Source organism: Phaethon aethereus (assembly GCF_964289735.1).
Source record: "Phaethon aethereus genome assembly, chromosome: Z".
NCBI classification, from domain to species: Eukaryota; Metazoa; Chordata; class Aves; order Phaethontiformes; family Phaethontidae; genus Phaethon; species Phaethon aethereus.
The window spans coordinates 54426756-54444252 of NC_138577.1; the positions used below are offsets into that span (position 1 = coordinate 54426756).

General features: G+C 36.6%; 1 protein-coding gene across 1 annotated transcript in view; it reads left to right on the plus strand.

Annotated features, from left to right (window-relative positions):
• FBN2 (fibrillin 2) overlaps positions 1-17497 on the plus strand; it is a gene marked incomplete at both ends in the record, with an annotated part of 177172 nt that overhangs the window by 129142 nt on the left and 30533 nt on the right. Inside the window, 10 exons of the mRNA XM_082013613.1 lie at positions 530-652; positions 2041-2163; positions 3804-3929; positions 7127-7249; positions 7477-7599; positions 12190-12351; positions 13416-13484; positions 14125-14250; positions 15364-15489; positions 16042-16194. Of these exons, the coding sequence (XP_081869739.1) occupies positions 530-652; positions 2041-2163; positions 3804-3929; positions 7127-7249; positions 7477-7599; positions 12190-12351; positions 13416-13484; positions 14125-14250; positions 15364-15489; positions 16042-16194 (1254 nt within the window). The remainder of the gene's footprint in view (positions 1-529; positions 653-2040; positions 2164-3803; positions 3930-7126; positions 7250-7476; positions 7600-12189; positions 12352-13415; positions 13485-14124; positions 14251-15363; positions 15490-16041; positions 16195-17497) is intronic.

Below are 17497 nucleotides of genomic sequence, written 5' to 3' on the forward strand. Positions count from 1 at the left end.
CGAGGTCCTGTGATAGTTAAGCAGTACCTTGTCTTCTGCAAACTGGGTCCACTGCATTCAGAAAGCGAAGTTCATCCAAAATTATTCTCTGTGAAAGTTGACAGTTTCTTCTATAGTTTGGTTTTTAAGAACTTGTTCTATAATTACTAAAATCTTGGAGTAATCATTTTTATAACTGAAATGTGCCTGTGCACCCAAAAGTCTCATCCCATTTTTAGGCACATAAAGATCAGCATACTTAGTATGCCTGGAAAACAGCTTTAATTTCAAACTGAAAAGCAGTTATAAGAAAGCAGATTAATTTTGTCATGCTTACAAAGAAAGAACAAAATGAAAATACAATTGTCACTATTTTTTGTTAATGTATGATATGAAGTAACTTACTTGAATTATTCTGTAGTCTTAAACACTGGCTTTTCAAAGGCCTGCAAACCTGCACAGTGGAAATAAGCAATATGTAAAAGGAACAGAATTTGTAATACTCTGGTGCTCCTGATGTAAATACTAACAGTTTACTTTGTGTTTGTAGACGTGGATGAGTGTGAAATTGGTGCTCACAACTGTGACATGCATGCCTCATGTGTCAATGTACCAGGAAGTTTTAAATGTAGTTGTAGAGAAGGATGGGTTGGAAATGGCATAAAATGTATTGGTAAGTATATAGAAAATAAAGCTTTTCTCCTTTTTTTTTTTTTTTAATGAAAGCATGTAATATGACTGTGTGATAGAAACAAAGTATTATTCTTCAATCTGCTGCACTCTGTGGATAGATGGGTATGCAAGATTCTTATGTCTCAGGGGTTTGGTTTACTGAGAAAAAAAATGTTTTTGTCTCAGAAGCCTCTCTGTGTAACATCTTACTGAAAATACTATGTATTTTACAAAGTTTACGTACAACTGCTACAATGTGCTAAACAAATAAATTCAGTCAAAAATTAAATGGAATTTGTTTTGTGGTTACCTTCCAGTAAGATACTATTTCTGTTACTTAGTACCATGTTTTGTAAATGTCCTACAATATATCTGGTTTATAGGTGCTAATATAAAGCAGATTAGACTTGAGGGATAGGAAACTTGATTCTACTTTTCCTGGGCTGCTAGAGTAGCTTCATGTCCCCTTGCCTTCATTTTTCAGGTGGTTGTGTAAAAGATCATAATATTTACTTTTTTTTCTGAACATTTTTGGATCTATGGAAGATGAGCTTCGTTTAAGAATTAGGCTTTATTGGTGTAATACATGAAAGAAAAAGTACCATATTATGAGACCTTACTGCAGGCCAGATATTCTAAGCTTTTTAAGCCATATGTGAGAAAAAGGGGAAAGCCCCCTTGTCTTTATTATTATTTAATTAAATATATGTGACATTCTACTAAGTAAATAAAAAGTGCTGTTTGAAGGAGAAAAAAGTTTTTCTGGCAGCATCCTCATAGTTAGAGTAGCTCATGGATATAGAGTGTTCTTCCAAGAGACCACTCTGCATGTGGGCAAGAAGGGACTGTCGGCTACCCCATAGCACTAGCTAAAGTGACGCATATGTCATGGACCCCAATGGCTGTTGCCATCAAAGTATCTTCTTTCCCCGCCCCCCCCCCTTTTTGTTTTTTTCATCCAAGTTGTCATTCAAGTAAATAAGAAAGCTTGCAGTAATTTTCATGGGGTTACAGTGTTGTCACATTCTTCTATTACTGGAGATGACTCTCCAAATGTATGGCAGATTTTCACCTCACTATATTTCTTTGGCTTATTGGTTTTTTGAATTCAAGTTCTTGAGCATGATATTAACATTCAAGTAATGAGTCAGCTGAATTCCGTCTGTTGATTGGAAACATTTTACCCAATCCCTTGCATTTTAAATTAAAGGAAGAAATATTAAATTGAAATCATTATAGATTAACCCTGTATCTTCTACTGAGAACTTTGTATATTTATGGAGACATGAATCACCTTTGCAGTTGTGCTTGTTAGCTTGCCAGTTAATCGTAAGCCAAGTATACTAACTGCTCTGTTACTGCTTGCATTCTTTTGCCCCTGATGTGCAGACCTTGATGAATGCTCCAATGGGACCCACCAGTGCAGTGTGAACGCTCAGTGTGTGAACACCCCAGGGTCATACCGCTGTGCCTGTGCAGAGGGATTCACTGGGGATGGATTTACTTGTTCTGGTAAGAAGTTTCTGTGAAAGGTGACTGGTTGTTTCTGTTGTATGGAAGGTTTGCAAATTAGATCTAAGCCCAAAGTGCAAAATAAGAAATGTAAAAGTGTCTTTTAAGATCAGGATTCTTCCCATCTGCTGAAGAAATGCTAACAAAGGCAATTGATTGTTCTTTCAATTTACGTGCCAAATTGCACCCCCTGAGCCCATTTGTTGGCTGAAATTCCTGTGTGCTTCTTCCTCCTTCTCCTTCTCCACTTCATGCCGATTTTTTTCAGTGTGCAGGGTCTCTAGTCAAGAACACTAAACACCAGCTCTGTTATGGTTCCTGTCTTGTAGACCAGGTCTGTCTCTGGCAGGGAAGGCATCATCTGTTTTCCCCTCGTTATGTTAGTTGAACAGAATTTCATCATTAACATGGGTCTTTTTAAAAGGAAAAGCAAATTACAGTTGAAAAATATTGCCTATGATCTCTTCATTTAAATTTGTTGGTAAATGCTCACTGTTAATAACGAAAATTGTTTAGCACACAGCAGGTGATTCAAAATAAACTGATGTGCAAAGGATTATATGAAGTCTAAAGATTTTATATTAAACATTAATGGCCAAGTATTGAGTTACCGTGTATTTATCATTTACAAAATGGAGATGCAATGATATCTCTGCTCTTGAATTCTAACATGCCCTGTATGTGGTCAGCAAATTCGAAGGCTTGAAGGAATCCAGCCTAATGATAATGATAATAAAATACATAGAAACTAATCTGAATGCATTCATTATTAGCTAACTGGCTAATTTTAAATCAAAAGTAATTTACACCTTTAGCAAGACAGTCTTCTGATCAGTATTGTAAGGATTTTTTTTATTTCAGAAGAAGTATCTTCAAGTATTATTTGTTTCTGTGTTTCAAGTTTGTGGTTAATGAAAAAGAACTTTCATACCTATTGTTAACACACTAAGTTTCAGATCTGGTTTTTAAGACTCAATGGGATTGACTAATAAAATGAAGAAAGTATATTGAATTTTTTTTTGAACAATCATAAGCATATCTAACAAAATTATGAGTCCTTATGATGACTGCAATAGTGAATGCCTTCCTTTGTCATTCTGCTCTTTTACACCTCTTAAAAAAAAAAATCGCTTTTGGGGCATACTAGAAAAATAGCCAGTAGTGTGCAAATGGTAGTTGTAATGTTCATAATCCTCAAGGAATATTTTCAAAAATGCATATGAAAATAAAGTTCTACATATGATTTACTTAAGAAAATTTTGCTTTTGAATGTCTTTTATGTCAAAGTAACATAGCAGTACATACCAGGAGACAAAGTTTTGACTTTGTAACCAAAGCATTCAACTTACTTGTGAAAGCTAAGAGTACTGAATCTGAAAGCCTTGCATTATTAAAAAAAAAAAATTAAATCTGTTAATGAAAAACTAGGTGTAAGGAATCATGGCGGGGTGAAAGGAATAATTTTAGAAATGACATTATGTTTGTTTTTCTGCATTCCTTCAATTTGTTTCATCTTGTGGTGTAAATGCTTTGTTTTATATCAACACTAGTCAACAACACTATTCTTCTGAATATCAGGATAATATTTGTATTTTGCTAGTGAAACATGCAGTTTCAAAGATATTTTCTGTCTCCCACAGATGTTGATGAGTGTGCAGAAAATGTTAATCTGTGTGAAAATGGACAATGTTTGAATGTCCCTGGTGCCTACCGTTGTGAGTGTGAGATGGGATTCACTCCCGCCTCAGACAGCAAGACGTGCCAAGGTAAGCCACTGATACTTCAAGTTCGTTTTCTGAGTTTGGATTGGCTGCTATAAAGCAAACAACAAGAAGTGCTGGAAGGACCTCAACCTGGAAGGAGAATATTCAGCACATGCTTCACATATTATTTTGCAGTGTGAGTTATGTTGAAGGTAGCTCTCATCTTTTTATGAAGTTTTGTCTGGCCTCGGTCCAAAAATCCCAGAGTAGAGGTTTGGCTCAGTAATTTGGGGTTTTTAATTATTTCTCTTCTTTTTGTCACTAGTGAATAGTGTGTGGAAAATCCTGTGTTCATCGCTGTTTTATTTAGTGCGTTTACGTACAAGACACAAATGGCATTAAGGGAGCTTATTTTAAAATAAGTATTTTCAGGAAAATCGAAGTAGACAAATCACGGCTGTATTTGACAAGTTTGTAACACTCTTTAAAATACATACTGGAGATTTTTTTTCATCACCCTTTCATTCTCAGTATTGTACCAGAAGTGCAAAAGGAATTATTGTCTTTCTAATCCAATTCAGTTTCTATTCCCTGTTTTGTTCTAATGTCTTTTTTTGTTGTTGTTTAATATAAGAGAACTGTATATTAGATCAAGTCTTTTTAGCTGGTGCTCCAAAGCTTTTAAACTTGTTTCTTATTTAACGGTGGAAACCTCGTAACATCTTAGGAGATGAAAATTCTTCATCATAAAATAGTAGAATCATAGAATCTTTGGGTTGGAAGGGACCTCAAAAGGACCTCATCTAGTCCAACCCCCCTGCAATGAGCAGGGACATCTTCAACTAGACCAGGTTGCTCAGTCCCGCAACCTGACCTGGAATCTTTCCAGGGATGAGGCATCTACCATCTCTCTGGGCAACCTGTGCCAGGGTTTCACCGCCCTCACTGAGAAAAATTTCTTCCTTATATCTAGTCTAAACCTACCCTCTTTTAGTTTAAAACCATTACCCCTTGTCCTATCGCAACAGGCCCCGATAAAAACTCTGTCCCCATCTTTCTTATAGGCCCCCTTTAAGTACTGGAAGGCTGCAATAAGGTCTCCCCAGAGCCTCCTCTTCTCCAGGCTGAACAACCCCAACTCTGTCAGCCTTTCATCATAGGAGAGGGGTTCCATCCCTCTGAGCATTTTTGTGGCCCTCCTCTGGACCTGCTCCAACAGGTCCATGTCTTTCCTGTGCTGAGGGCTCCAGAGCTGGACGCCGATTCCAAAGTGGAATCTCAAATTTAGTCCATAACTAGCATGTTCAAACATTCAGGTGTAGATGTATGAATCAGACTTCTAGCTGTACAAAAATTGCAGATGCTTCTGAAGAATTACGTATACAACTGTTTTGGTCAGATTTGTTAATAGTTACCAAGTATTGTCAATGATCTTTACCGAATTTCTCGATGCAGCTCAGTTAGTTAGTCGTATTGTAGTCATGCCAATATTCTAATAAAAATCCCCAAACCGATATCAGCCAATCAATGTTTTGAAAAACAATATGTTTCTAATTCTTGGGACAGTGGGTCACTGACATTTGGCTTTTCAGTTGGTCCACAATGATGCTCTGAAAAATGCATTGAAGAATTTTGGAAAAATGCTTGTTATATTGGTATATTACTGCGATTCCAACAAAAATCTGAAAGCATTCCATAGATTAAATTGTGCCGTTGGAGAACTAAAAGGTCCGGGTGCTGAATATTTAGAAGAAGTTGTCTTTTTTTATTGTTTTTTTTTTTTAATTTGGTACATTAATTTGTCCTATGATAAGATGACTCCTTGGCTGATTTCTGCAATCAAGGGACAAAATCCAAAGCCTGGATTTACTGCAAGAATTGTAATACGAATAATTAATCCAATTTCTTTAGAAATCCCTTGAGATTTCAGTACATTAGCTTCTCAATGATACAGTCTTTTCCATAACTTTATAAAGCTTATCTGAACACAGGTTATGCTCATGACCTAATTTGGAGGTCATTCCATGGCTTCACTCCAGGGTACTTAGAAACATTCCTTTAATTTCCAGTTTAAATTTATTCATGACTGTTGCGTGTTAGGTATTTATCTTAAAATTTGTTTTCCTTTAAAAATTTATCTCTCTGTTCCCCTCAAAAGTTACCCCTTCTTGTATGTTCCTATAAGGAGGTATTACATCACTTCTCAAGCTTTGGCTAAGGCAAGCAAGCCAAGTTCAAAATAGGTATTTCATTATTCTAATAATCTTAAAATCCCTTTTTTACACCTTGTCCAATTTTAGTTCATCACTCTTGATCAGAGAATTTTCAAATTAAGATTTAGCTGTGCATTTTAAAATGGTATTAATGCTTTCCACTTTCCTTTCTCTGCTCACTGGTACATACTAGAGTTGCATTAGCCTTTTGCACAGCTGCTTTTATTTTGGAAATTTAAAAGTCTTCCTATCAGACAGTATATGCAGGGTTTTTTTCCCTCATATACTCCCTCTTAACTCGGAAGTCCTTTGTAGTTTGTGTCTAAACCCATAACTTTGCAATCTGTGCTGTTAATATTCTAGCACTGTAGTTGACAAAGTCATCTAATTTTCTGTCAGTGTCTTTCAACTTTATTTCATCTTCAATTCACATGAGCACACAGGCAGCCTTTTACGTGCATTTTAGCTCACCTATATGTAGTTACTATATAGCTGGTTTAATATGGGCTTGAGAAAATCATAGATAATCCTTACTTCCTATATTCCTTTTCCTTGTATTCTTTCTCAAAGGTGGTATAAGTAACTGTTGATGTGTACTCCATCTCTTTCTTCTTAGTGTAGTTTTTTCCCTGAGAATGGTATTTTGAAGATTTTACTTGCCAGTAGTAAGAAATGTTGCAGACTCAGCTTGGAAATGACTGACACCTTTATATGGTGTTACGCTTCATTCTGTTTAATGCATGTTTTGAAAGGAACTTACTGTTTTTTTGATTTAGCTTTCATTTTGAGTCCTGAGAAGTCAGTTTTGCTATATTTACTTCACACTAGGTAAAAGAGGAAAAAGTAAGAAGCATCTTAATGGAGAATGCCTTACAAATCCCTAGCTATAGCGTTCTATGCAAAACCAAAAGTGATTACTTGGTGTTGCTTTTTTAAATATTTTTTTAAGTTACATGTGTCTTCATTTGCTTTTAGTAGTACAACATGCTGTTGTTATATTAATGTGTTAAGGTTATGTAACTTTCTATTCTTAATATATTCCTTCAGATATTGATGAATGCTCCTTCCAGAACATTTGTGTATTTGGTACCTGTAATAATCTACCAGGAATGTTTCATTGTATCTGTGATGATGGCTATGAACTAGATCGAACTGGGGGAAACTGTACAGGTACATCTCTTCTGTTCAGAAATATGTCAAATTTTTTTTTTTTTTTAATTACACCAAGTTAGGTTAGGTTATTCCTAAATGTTTGATGAATTATTAGTAGTTCTTTTGTTCAATTTCAGCTAAAACTCACTTGCATTTGAAATTTTTTTGCCCAGTTTTTCCTAAAATGTAAAATAATTCTTTTCTGTCAAATGAGCAGATTTATCAATGTAACCTTCCTTTTTTAGATGTCGATGAATGTTCTGATCCCATTAATTGTGTTAATGGTCTTTGTGTAAATACTCCCGGAAGGTATGAGTGTAATTGCCCTCCAGACTTCCAGCTGAATCCTACAGGAGTGGGTTGTGTGGGTAAGTAAAAGCTACCTGAAGTGTTACTTTAGAAATCACAACCAAGGTGACTGTTTTGATGCAAGGATAGAAAATTTTACTTCCACATGCTGCATATCCTGTTACATAGTTTTCTAGAGATTATAGTTTCTTTAAAATACACCTGTTTAAAATTTGTCAAAACATATATTATCTGCATTACCATTCTCCAGACAGTCAACAATTCTTATTTAAAAAAAATACTTTTTATAATCCTAGATGTCTCTTGGGACTGATTTATATGTCCAGCTTAAGTCCAAAGGGTAATTAAAACTGCTTGTGGTACCCATTTGGCTGGAAACAAAGTAAATGACATGTTTTACTGTAGTTTACATAATTCTCTCTGACTTACACAGACTTAAAATGAATTTTCATTACTTTTCCCCCTTGCTACATGATACAGGACTGTCATGTGATTAGAGTATATACTAGCAGTCTAGGGAAGTTTTGGGGAAGATCTGAGGTTGAGAGAGGGGCTAAGGTTCAGCCATAAGGATTTGTGTGTGACCCTGGGAAAGCCACCTAACTTTTTGTTTTGAAAACAGCCTTTTTATTTTATTACCTTGGGAAGACTCAAATTCTCTTGAATTGGTGGTTAGAACTCTATCCATTTTCTAAGTGTTTACAATAATATTACAGTGTGGTGGCAAATAGATATTCTCTAAGCAAATAATTTCTAAGGAAATGCAAATTTATTTCAGAACAAATTTTATTGCTCATCGTTTCCATGTTTCTCCATTTTCTGACTGTGGATATTCTCTGTTGCTTCTCTGGATGCTAGAAACAAGTCCTATTTGAGACCTTTAGATGACCACAGCCTTGAACAATTTATTCTAAAACTTTAAGTTGAGATTTTTAAAGATGAAGTGTATTTATGTAATTTATTCCCATTGAATTAGAAGCCTGTGTTTCTGTCTCCCATAGACTCTTCTGACAATTCCTGCCTTAATACTTTCCTTCTGCAGTTGCAGTCTGGCACAAGCTTTTAGCTTTGCCTCATCTGAAGATTCAGTTGAAGCAATGAAATACTGCCTTTTTCGCTCCCCTTCTGCAGCATATAACTACTAAGATCCTCATTCTTTCCTACAACCAGATGCTGTGTTTGGTCAGTCCTGCAAGCCCTGAATTACGACCAAAGAAATTAAGTGGTCTCTGAAGAAGCTTATGAGAATGAATTATCCTACTGCTAGCTGACTTGTGTTTCACTAAAAAACGGGAATTTGAGTTGGCACTCTACTTTGGTACCAGCTGTCCCAATGACATTTTTGGCAGGTGCCCTATGTTTCTTCAAGGAAGCCTCCACAGTGGAAGGGAACCTACTCAAGGGTAAAATCTAGCAACTCAGGAGAGTCCCAAATGAGAGAGCAAGCCCTCCCTCTCTGAAGAAAATATGTTAAATAAGAAAGTGGTAGAAAAACTATTTGACCCTTCCTTTCTTCTGTCCAGACGGAATACTACTAGGGCTGTCCCTCTCTCTGGTACAAAGACTCTTTTCTTTTCCCTTGTGTGAGAAGCATTTTTAGTTTCTCAGCAACTGATTGTGCAGAAAAGAGACTCCCAAGACTTAGCCCCTGAGCAAACATGGGGTTTTTTGGTTGGGTTTTGTTTTTTTCCCCAAGTTCAGTTTCAGACAGTAGCAGAACTGAATCCACTTAGTTGTCTGTGGGAAGAGCTGCAAGCCTCTGGTCTACATTTTCCATCCTCTCTACAGCCTCATTCTTTGATGAAGTGCAAAAAACACTCAGTGAACATTCAGCTTTTGTTTTTGACTGGGGCAAGCAAAGGCTCTGCTTCCCATGAAATATCATCAGAGTAAGATAATAGAAATAAAGTCCTAATCCATGAATGAGATGACACTCTAGTGCCTGTTTTTTTCAGAGGCCCTTGAAGAGAGGGAGCACCATGTGCAACTAAAAACATATTTGTTACACTATTTTGTATGATTACAGACATTGTTAGGTTTTTCAACTTCTTTCTTTCACCAGCAGTTCTCATTTGTAATATTTCCAGAGAGTTAAATGATTTTCCATGGGAAGTGGAAGCAGAGGTAGTTGCCATTCCGGTGCAGCTATACTAGTTCTGGTTCTAGATTTGGTATGATTTAGGTATGTCTACTTTACTGACTTACGCAGTCCAACTGAAGGTCAGTTTGCTTGTGATCCTTTATAGTCTCAGGACTGCAATTCCAAATTGCAACTTCATTTAAAATGATGTTTGTGTCACTGGCACATGGTAAAACATTACTGAGTTTTCACTCTGAGCTTGTAGTCATTCAGGGAAGAAAACCCCACAGAGGCTAGTAGACCTCACCAAGAAAAATGAATGTTTCTTGCTTCTGGAATATATAAGCTGTGCTGAAAAATGTTCCAGAAATTTCTTGTCAAAGGACAACAGCTTCTGGTTCTCTTTAATAGCACTGTCTCTTGCATGCTTGAGCAAAAAAGGCAGAGGAATCTAAATTCCAGTTCCTTTTAGAAGAAACAAATATTATCCTTGGCAAAGAGGGTTCCAGTGCTTTGTCAAGACAGTTCATGTGAGGAGTAAACCGAAACCTAAAACTCTTTATGGACTCGGTATCGATATTCTGCTAGAGAATTACAGGCTCTGCCTTCGTTCCAAGGTCTATCGTCTCCTATTGTTCTTAATGGGCCTGAGGTCTTGGGATGAAGCTGCCTTCCAAAATGATCATTGCTTTGCACTTTCCCAAGAAGAATGAAGCCAAAACTCTTCTTGGCTTCTCTTAAAAAGGCAGATGTCTCGTGCTATTACGAATGGAGAGAAACATGCAGTTCCTCTGAGAACAGGAGGAAATAGGTATTTTCAGAATAACCACATGTGGGTTGTCTTCAGCTCAAGTCCACAATGAGAACTACAGGATGTGCCCTTTTAAAAAGGCAGTTCATTTTACTCTCTTCTAACATTGTCTTAAAAAAAAAAGGGGGACTTCTACTCTAACATATGCTGATCAGTGATCTCAGGTAAATCTTGCACACAGATAAAGACACACTGCAGAAGTTTATTCTCTTTCCATCATAGGCTCAGAGGTACAGAATATGTATGCCTCTGCCACCCAATTCTTAACTGAGTATTATTGCTTTACGACAGTGTCCCTTTATGGTGAGATACTGAAATTTGTTGTAGAAAATGTGGGGCCCAGTAACACCCTCCTTTTTCACAATCTGTGCTAAAGTATGCTCTTAAAACTGTGCAGAAAGATTCATCCAAACTTGTCTATTACTCCTTAAATTGAATAAATTTAAATCCTTTGGAAGGCTTGAAGGTTTTCTCTTGTTTGATGTTAAGACCCTTTAAAAAAATGGTCAGTCAAAAAATTAATGTGAAGTTGTGTTTTTATATTATACGTATTTAACTTGAGGATCTTGAGAACAAGTAGTTCCTAACAAATCAGAAACTTGCCTTCAAGATTTTTCATAGATATATCCCAAACCTCAGGAAAATTTAAAAACCCATGTCGTATCAAGGCATTTGTTAAACTCTGGAAATTCTGAAAGCATGAACTTTATTTATCATACTATGTCCATTTTACTCTATGTAAATTGCTAAGGCTGTAGCATCTGGCACTTGCTGCAAGCAGTAAATTAGAAATGTGATCTTTCTTAGTAAAATACACATTTGGGAAATCATTCAAAAAATCATTTGTAAGTTTCTTGGTCATACCATTAACGTAAACAGTAAAAATGCAAAAAACTACTGTGGCCTTTATACAATTAATTTATAAAAAAAATTTCAGTCTGTTTCTGTGGTTCTCCAGAGGCAACTTTTGATGGCAAGTTAACTTGTAGAAATTATCTTTAGAGTTACAACATTACTCTTGAGCAAATTAATGTTCATCTTATTTGGCTGTAATAACAAATACTATCATTCCTTAAATTTATGACGCACTGCTACTTACTTTCCATTTGTAAAGAACAAGGAGACAATATCTGCAGCAGTAATAAAACTCAGAGCTTCTCTTAAGGTTTCTTGCTCATTCTGCTGATACCAACAGTTGTCTAAATCATTAAGTTACACTTTGAGTGAACTAATAAACTAATTTTCCTCAGACTTACTGCACATTTAGATTATTTGTTTCAATATTAATGATTTTCAGAGAATTTCTTTGCCAGTGGAAGAACTCTTCCAATGATGTGACTTTGTTCTGTGATTCCATACAAAAATATGTAAATTCTTCTAATTCCACAAGGAAGAATCACAATCAGAATATGGAGAAGAAATACTAACAGCAAACTGCAGCACAGTTTCTGATATTTTCTGGAGTGAAAGACTGTGAATAGTGTACGTGCTACATTAGAGTATGGTGTGACTTGGGAAGGCATGCAAACATTTTAAACTCATTTCTGGGTATTTCGGAAGCTGAAGCTACCCATTTTCCCTGCTGTCTCTCTCAACATCAGTATCAGGGTACATGAGTGTTTTGAGCTTGCCAAAGACTTTAGAAGCACAATGTTAACTGAATTCCTGCTTCCAGATATGAAACGTTAAAGTGAATGTCTGCTGTTCCTTTGTACAGATCATTGTGTGCAGCTGTAGTCATATGTGCTTTATATGTAGATAACCGTGTTGGCAATTGCTACCTGAAGTATGGACCACGAGGGGATGGGAGCGTATCCTGCAACACTGAAATTGGGGTTGGAGTCAGTCGTTCCTCGTGCTGCTGCTCTCTTGGAAAGGCTTGGGGAAACCCTTGTGAGACATGTCCCCCTGTAAACAGCAGTAAGGAAATGTTCTGTTATTCTCTCCCCACCCTCTTATTAGAGACTAACAAGGGATGGAAAAAGTGTTTGAAAACTTCTACTGTTTTAATATACATTTATAATTTAAGAAACTTACTTTCTTCATGAAGCAGTGTTCTGGCACAGTTATGAAAGAAAATGTCCGTGCTACCGTCAGAAAGGTGATGCAGAGGAGTGGACCTGAGAATCAGAAGACCTGACCTTTAGACTTCTGTGACTGATTTGGTGCCTATTCCCACAGTAATAAATCTGTGCTAACTTTAGAAGACGCTTCTCCCTGGACCAGGCCCATGTACTTTATGTAGTTTTGGGCATTTTATTTTATTTTTTATTTTACTTTTCTCCCATTAAGAAAAAATTAAGGTAGTTGCAGGTATGCTTATGTGTCTTAAGATGGGAATGGATCGCATCCATCTACTACGAATTTTTACTTGGCAACTCCATGTTGGTAAGGAAATCAATTAATAATGGTTAGAACTCAAATCATGCTTTTAATCTGGAGAGCTGCAGTACTTCTCAAAGGAGGGTATTGGTAACTGTTGGGTAACTATTTCTAAGTCACTCTTCAGTACTTTCAAAACTGTTACCCAATGACACATCAATTGTAGAGTTTTGAAGTTCTTTGAATGCATAATGCAACAGAAATGTCAAGCATGTTATTTTAACAGTCTCATAATAGTATGTATTCTAATTTTAACACATATCTTTATTGATGCCACAATGACATTTCATATTTAAGACCTGGTCAAAAAGCAAAATATATGCCTTTATAAAGGTGCGGTACAGAGAAAACAGCATTGGGCCTGCCTTAAGAGTATCTGAGGTTATGGTAATGTTTTATGCAGAACTCTTAATCTTACTGTGATTTTCTACTAATCTAATGCACTTGCTGTAATTTACTGTGAATAGGTCAAGAAGAGTAGAAAACCAATGAGTGTAGGGAAGAAGACTCACTAAAAACACAAATGAAATTTTATGTTTCTGTTGCTAGCATTTTATTCTTCATATGACTGACATGCTCTCTCTTGTTATACTTTACTTTAGCGGAATATAATACTCTCTGTCCAGGCGGAGAAGGATTCAGACCAAACCCCATTACTATTATTTTAGAAGGTGAGTTTACCGTGACTGTGATGGCTGGTAATAAAAAAAAGTGTCATCTTCAGAGAGATGTATACAGCAAATATATTTTGCAGAAATCATTAAATTTAGTGCAAAGCAAAACCCTCTGCTAATATGAATTGGACAACAACATGATGAAAAGGCATACTGTAAAAGAATATTGAAGAAGTCCAACAACATTTCAGTAGGAAAATAAGCTGATGCATACCTTTTGTGTGCCTCCTTACTTGAATTGGCCTTTGAAATTGGCCCTTGAAGGCTAAGTCATGTATGAAAATTACAGCTTATCAGTGGAAGGTATGAATTTCAGGAAATACTCATTGGACAAAGAAACTCTGGTTCCAATGAGTGTGCAGGAATGAGGAATTAGATGCCAAATTCCTGTAAACAGTAATGGAAGTTGAACTTCATGGGCTCATCAAGCTGGAACGTGCTCCAGAGCAACTGTTTAAATGGAAGAGAATGAGCACTTCATCCATGCTTTCATGAAGTGCAATTTAGAAGCAAAAAAAAAAAATCCACATGACAGTTAAAAGCTATTAGTTGGTAAAATTTCAGGGGAGTACTTAAAGTCTCTTGTTTCTTTTCATTCCGGAATGAAAATACAGTGGGTTTTTTTCTCTGTTTTCAGACATTGATGAATGTCAGGAACTGCCAGGTCTCTGCCAAGGTGGAAATTGCATCAATACTTTTGGCAGCTTCCAGTGTGAATGTCCAAAAGGCTACTACCTCAGTGAAGAGACAAGAATCTGTGAAGGTTGAGTCCCTTCAAACTTCCTGCTCTATCACAGTGCAGTTGTTATGAAAAACACTGTCACTTTTAGCCTTAAATCCGTAAGTGGGTATGGCACCCACACCCTTACCTAAAACCTTCTCTAAAATCATTATCTTTGTCACCAGTGAAATGATTAATATAAAACTTGAAATGGAACACTTGAATATGCTAATGTTTATTTCTACATGATTGATCTCAGCTATGTGTATTCAGTAAACTAAGGTGGTTATTCATGATTTCTGGCTTCACACTTCAACACCTTGTATGTCCTGATAGTTTTATTAGGCTCCCCTGTATTTTAAGTGAGAAAAGGTGTCCTCTTCACAGTATTTCAGAGTAGCAGTTTAATTTACACAATATGAGGTAAAGTTAATATTGCTCTTCCTTTTGTGTTTGAGATTCATCATAAGTGTTAGAACCAAAAATTGTAAATAGACACAAAAATGTAAAGAATCTTTCATGGTTTCTGCTAATTTGAAGTATTATAAGTCAGCTTCCCCTTCTTCATTCATTTTGTGAGAAAAAAGAATTGTCTCCTTTCAAAACAGAGCCTGTGAATCCTGGCTCAGGTGAAGAAAACTGACCAAACTGGGTTTGAAATTAAAATTGGATGAGCAAAAAAGGCTAACACCCCTTAAATAAGATCCCAGGTTAGAGCAGCAAGACTGTATGATTATTCAGCTTTCCTATTTCTAAACAGAGTACTTAAAAGGTCATTTCTCAGTGGAGTAGTGAACACATTAACAGAACTGAAAAGTGACAGTAACATTCCTGTGAAAAGAGGGTGTGAATGTCTTTTGCGGAACTGATGGGGTGGAAGGTGCTCCAGTTTCAGTGGTAAATTCAACAACTTCAAATTTATTTAGTGCGTTCTCTTGCACTTCACTGGCTGGACTTAATAGAGGTTAGTAATAGTACTTTTCAGCCACTATTACAATAGCTACCTAACTCAAATCTGAGCTGTGCTTTCCAAGATAGCGTTTAAATTAAATGTTTTTGTTATTTTAGTATGGTTTATTATTGTCATATTTCTCAGAAACATGTGCTAGGACTTGGTCCTCTTTCCCCTTCTTAACTTGTTCGCTTGGTCTCTAGATATTGACGAGTGTGTTGCACATCCTGGTGTCTGTGGTCCTGGCACCTGCTACAATACCTTGGGGAACTACACCTGCATTTGCCCACCTGAATATATGCAGGTGAACGGAGGACATAACTGCATGGGTATGCAAAACGTCATCTTTACTAGAACTGTGTGAATATCAGACTGTTTTGGGGCCAGACTCTTTGCTTAAAATGTCTTTCTAGTTAAGGCCAGTTCTAAAGCCTTGTATTGCATTTTCCTACCTTTAACTCCCAGACAGTTACATCATGTAGCCAGGAAAGAGTTTCCAATGACTAACATGCAGTGTCAAAGCATTCTTATTCTTTAATGGAACTCAGAAATCTTTTTTTATTAGTCATTTCCAAATGGTAGGGTTTACTATACAAATTGATCTGATGAGCATCTACAGTGTGTTTCTGATTTCTTGGGAATTTTCGCTTTCCCCCTTTGTGTCTTTGAATGGAAATTGAAAATACGTCAAATTTCATGTAAGTATAAAACAAAGACTGTTGATTTCAAACCTTAGATTATTTTAAAATCCATCCATGCATATGCTTGTGTTGCGTTCAGAAGCCAGAGTTAATGAACCACTCTGTAGGTTGGTAGGAGGTTGATACTTACTTAAGTTAGTTTGTTGGTTACTTAGTAAGTGATTCTTTTCTCATATCTAGACATGAGGAAAAGCTTTTGCTACAGAAGCTATAATGGAACCTCCTGTGAGAATGAACTGCCCTTCAATGTCACAAAAAGGATGTGTTGCTGCACATACAATGTTGGGAAAGCTTGGAACAAACCTTGTGAACCATGTCCAACTCCAGGAACAGGTAAAGCCTACTATAATCATGCCATTTTGTTACCTTCTTTGCTCATCTGCTCCTTTGACCTATTGGCTAAAGTTAATGTAGGCCAAATTTCAGCCCCAAAAAACCTTTGCTGTACTCCCAAAGCAGAGTAACAATACCCTTCCATCCTGTCACCATCTGTATTAAGTCTTGATGTACTAAACAAGAATAGGTGTTTCTGGCATAATTTTAAATGGAGGATGTACCCCTCCATATTAAGTGGAAAGATACATCTTGAATAGTTTGAAGGCATCAGTCATTCCCCTGGATGAAAAGAAATTCAGGAACAACATGCATATTTTCCCTCCCAGCTGCCCCTGAAGGCAAGAGCAAAGGAACAAACTACTGTCAGGTGTCACTGAGATGAAGAAAAAGGCCTAGAAAGTACAGACTGACCTTTCCATCAGCATCAGGAGTATGTCAGGCCTGTAGCTAAAAGGATGTTTGTAAGACAGGTATGTGTAGGTAGATCTAATTATTTAGACCTCATTTTTGGTGATGCAGCTCTATAAATGAGTATGCTGTGGTTGTTTTATTCTTTCTTTCTAACAAATACTAAGGCTTTTAGAGGTCTTGTATGGACATAGAATTACACTCAGTTATTTAGATTTATGTCAAAAATCTATGTTTGTGTAGGAGGGACCCACCAGGGTAGAGCAGTAGTCATAAGCAAGTTTTCTGAATGTGTGATTACGGAACTCCCATCTCTAAAGCTGTCACTTTGAGGCTTCTGCAAAAGCAGTCATCAGGCAGTAATACTGGGGTTGAATAAACTGGCTCACAAGACATGCCTGCTGCCTGGTCTATCTTCCAGGATAATTAATTTAGGATAGTATAATCTAGTTACAGCATAGTTGGGGATGCATTTATCCTGGTAGTCCTAGCCTGTCAGAACAAAAAAGATTTGGTTTCATTACTGAGTGTATTGTCTTTTTAGATTTTTCACTTGTGATCACATCTGAGCATGATCCTCTTGGTTGCTTTTACTTTTTCTCTACTGAAGGTGATGAACTTGCAAAAGCTCAATAAGCAGGTCATTGTAAGAGGAAGTCAAAATTACTTTCTATAAAGGGAGGTGAAAATAATAAGGCACAGGTCTTCTTCAGTTATTCTTTATGGAGTTCCTTGCCTGGAACAAAACACCCTTGAAAGCTGAACTCAGAAAAATGATTGGTGGGCAAATCACCAATTTGGAAACCTGACAGTAGCACCTGGCCTTCATGAAAAAATACTTACATTTGTAAAAAAGAGCAGAAGTGCCTAGATAAAACTAAAAAACTTAGGT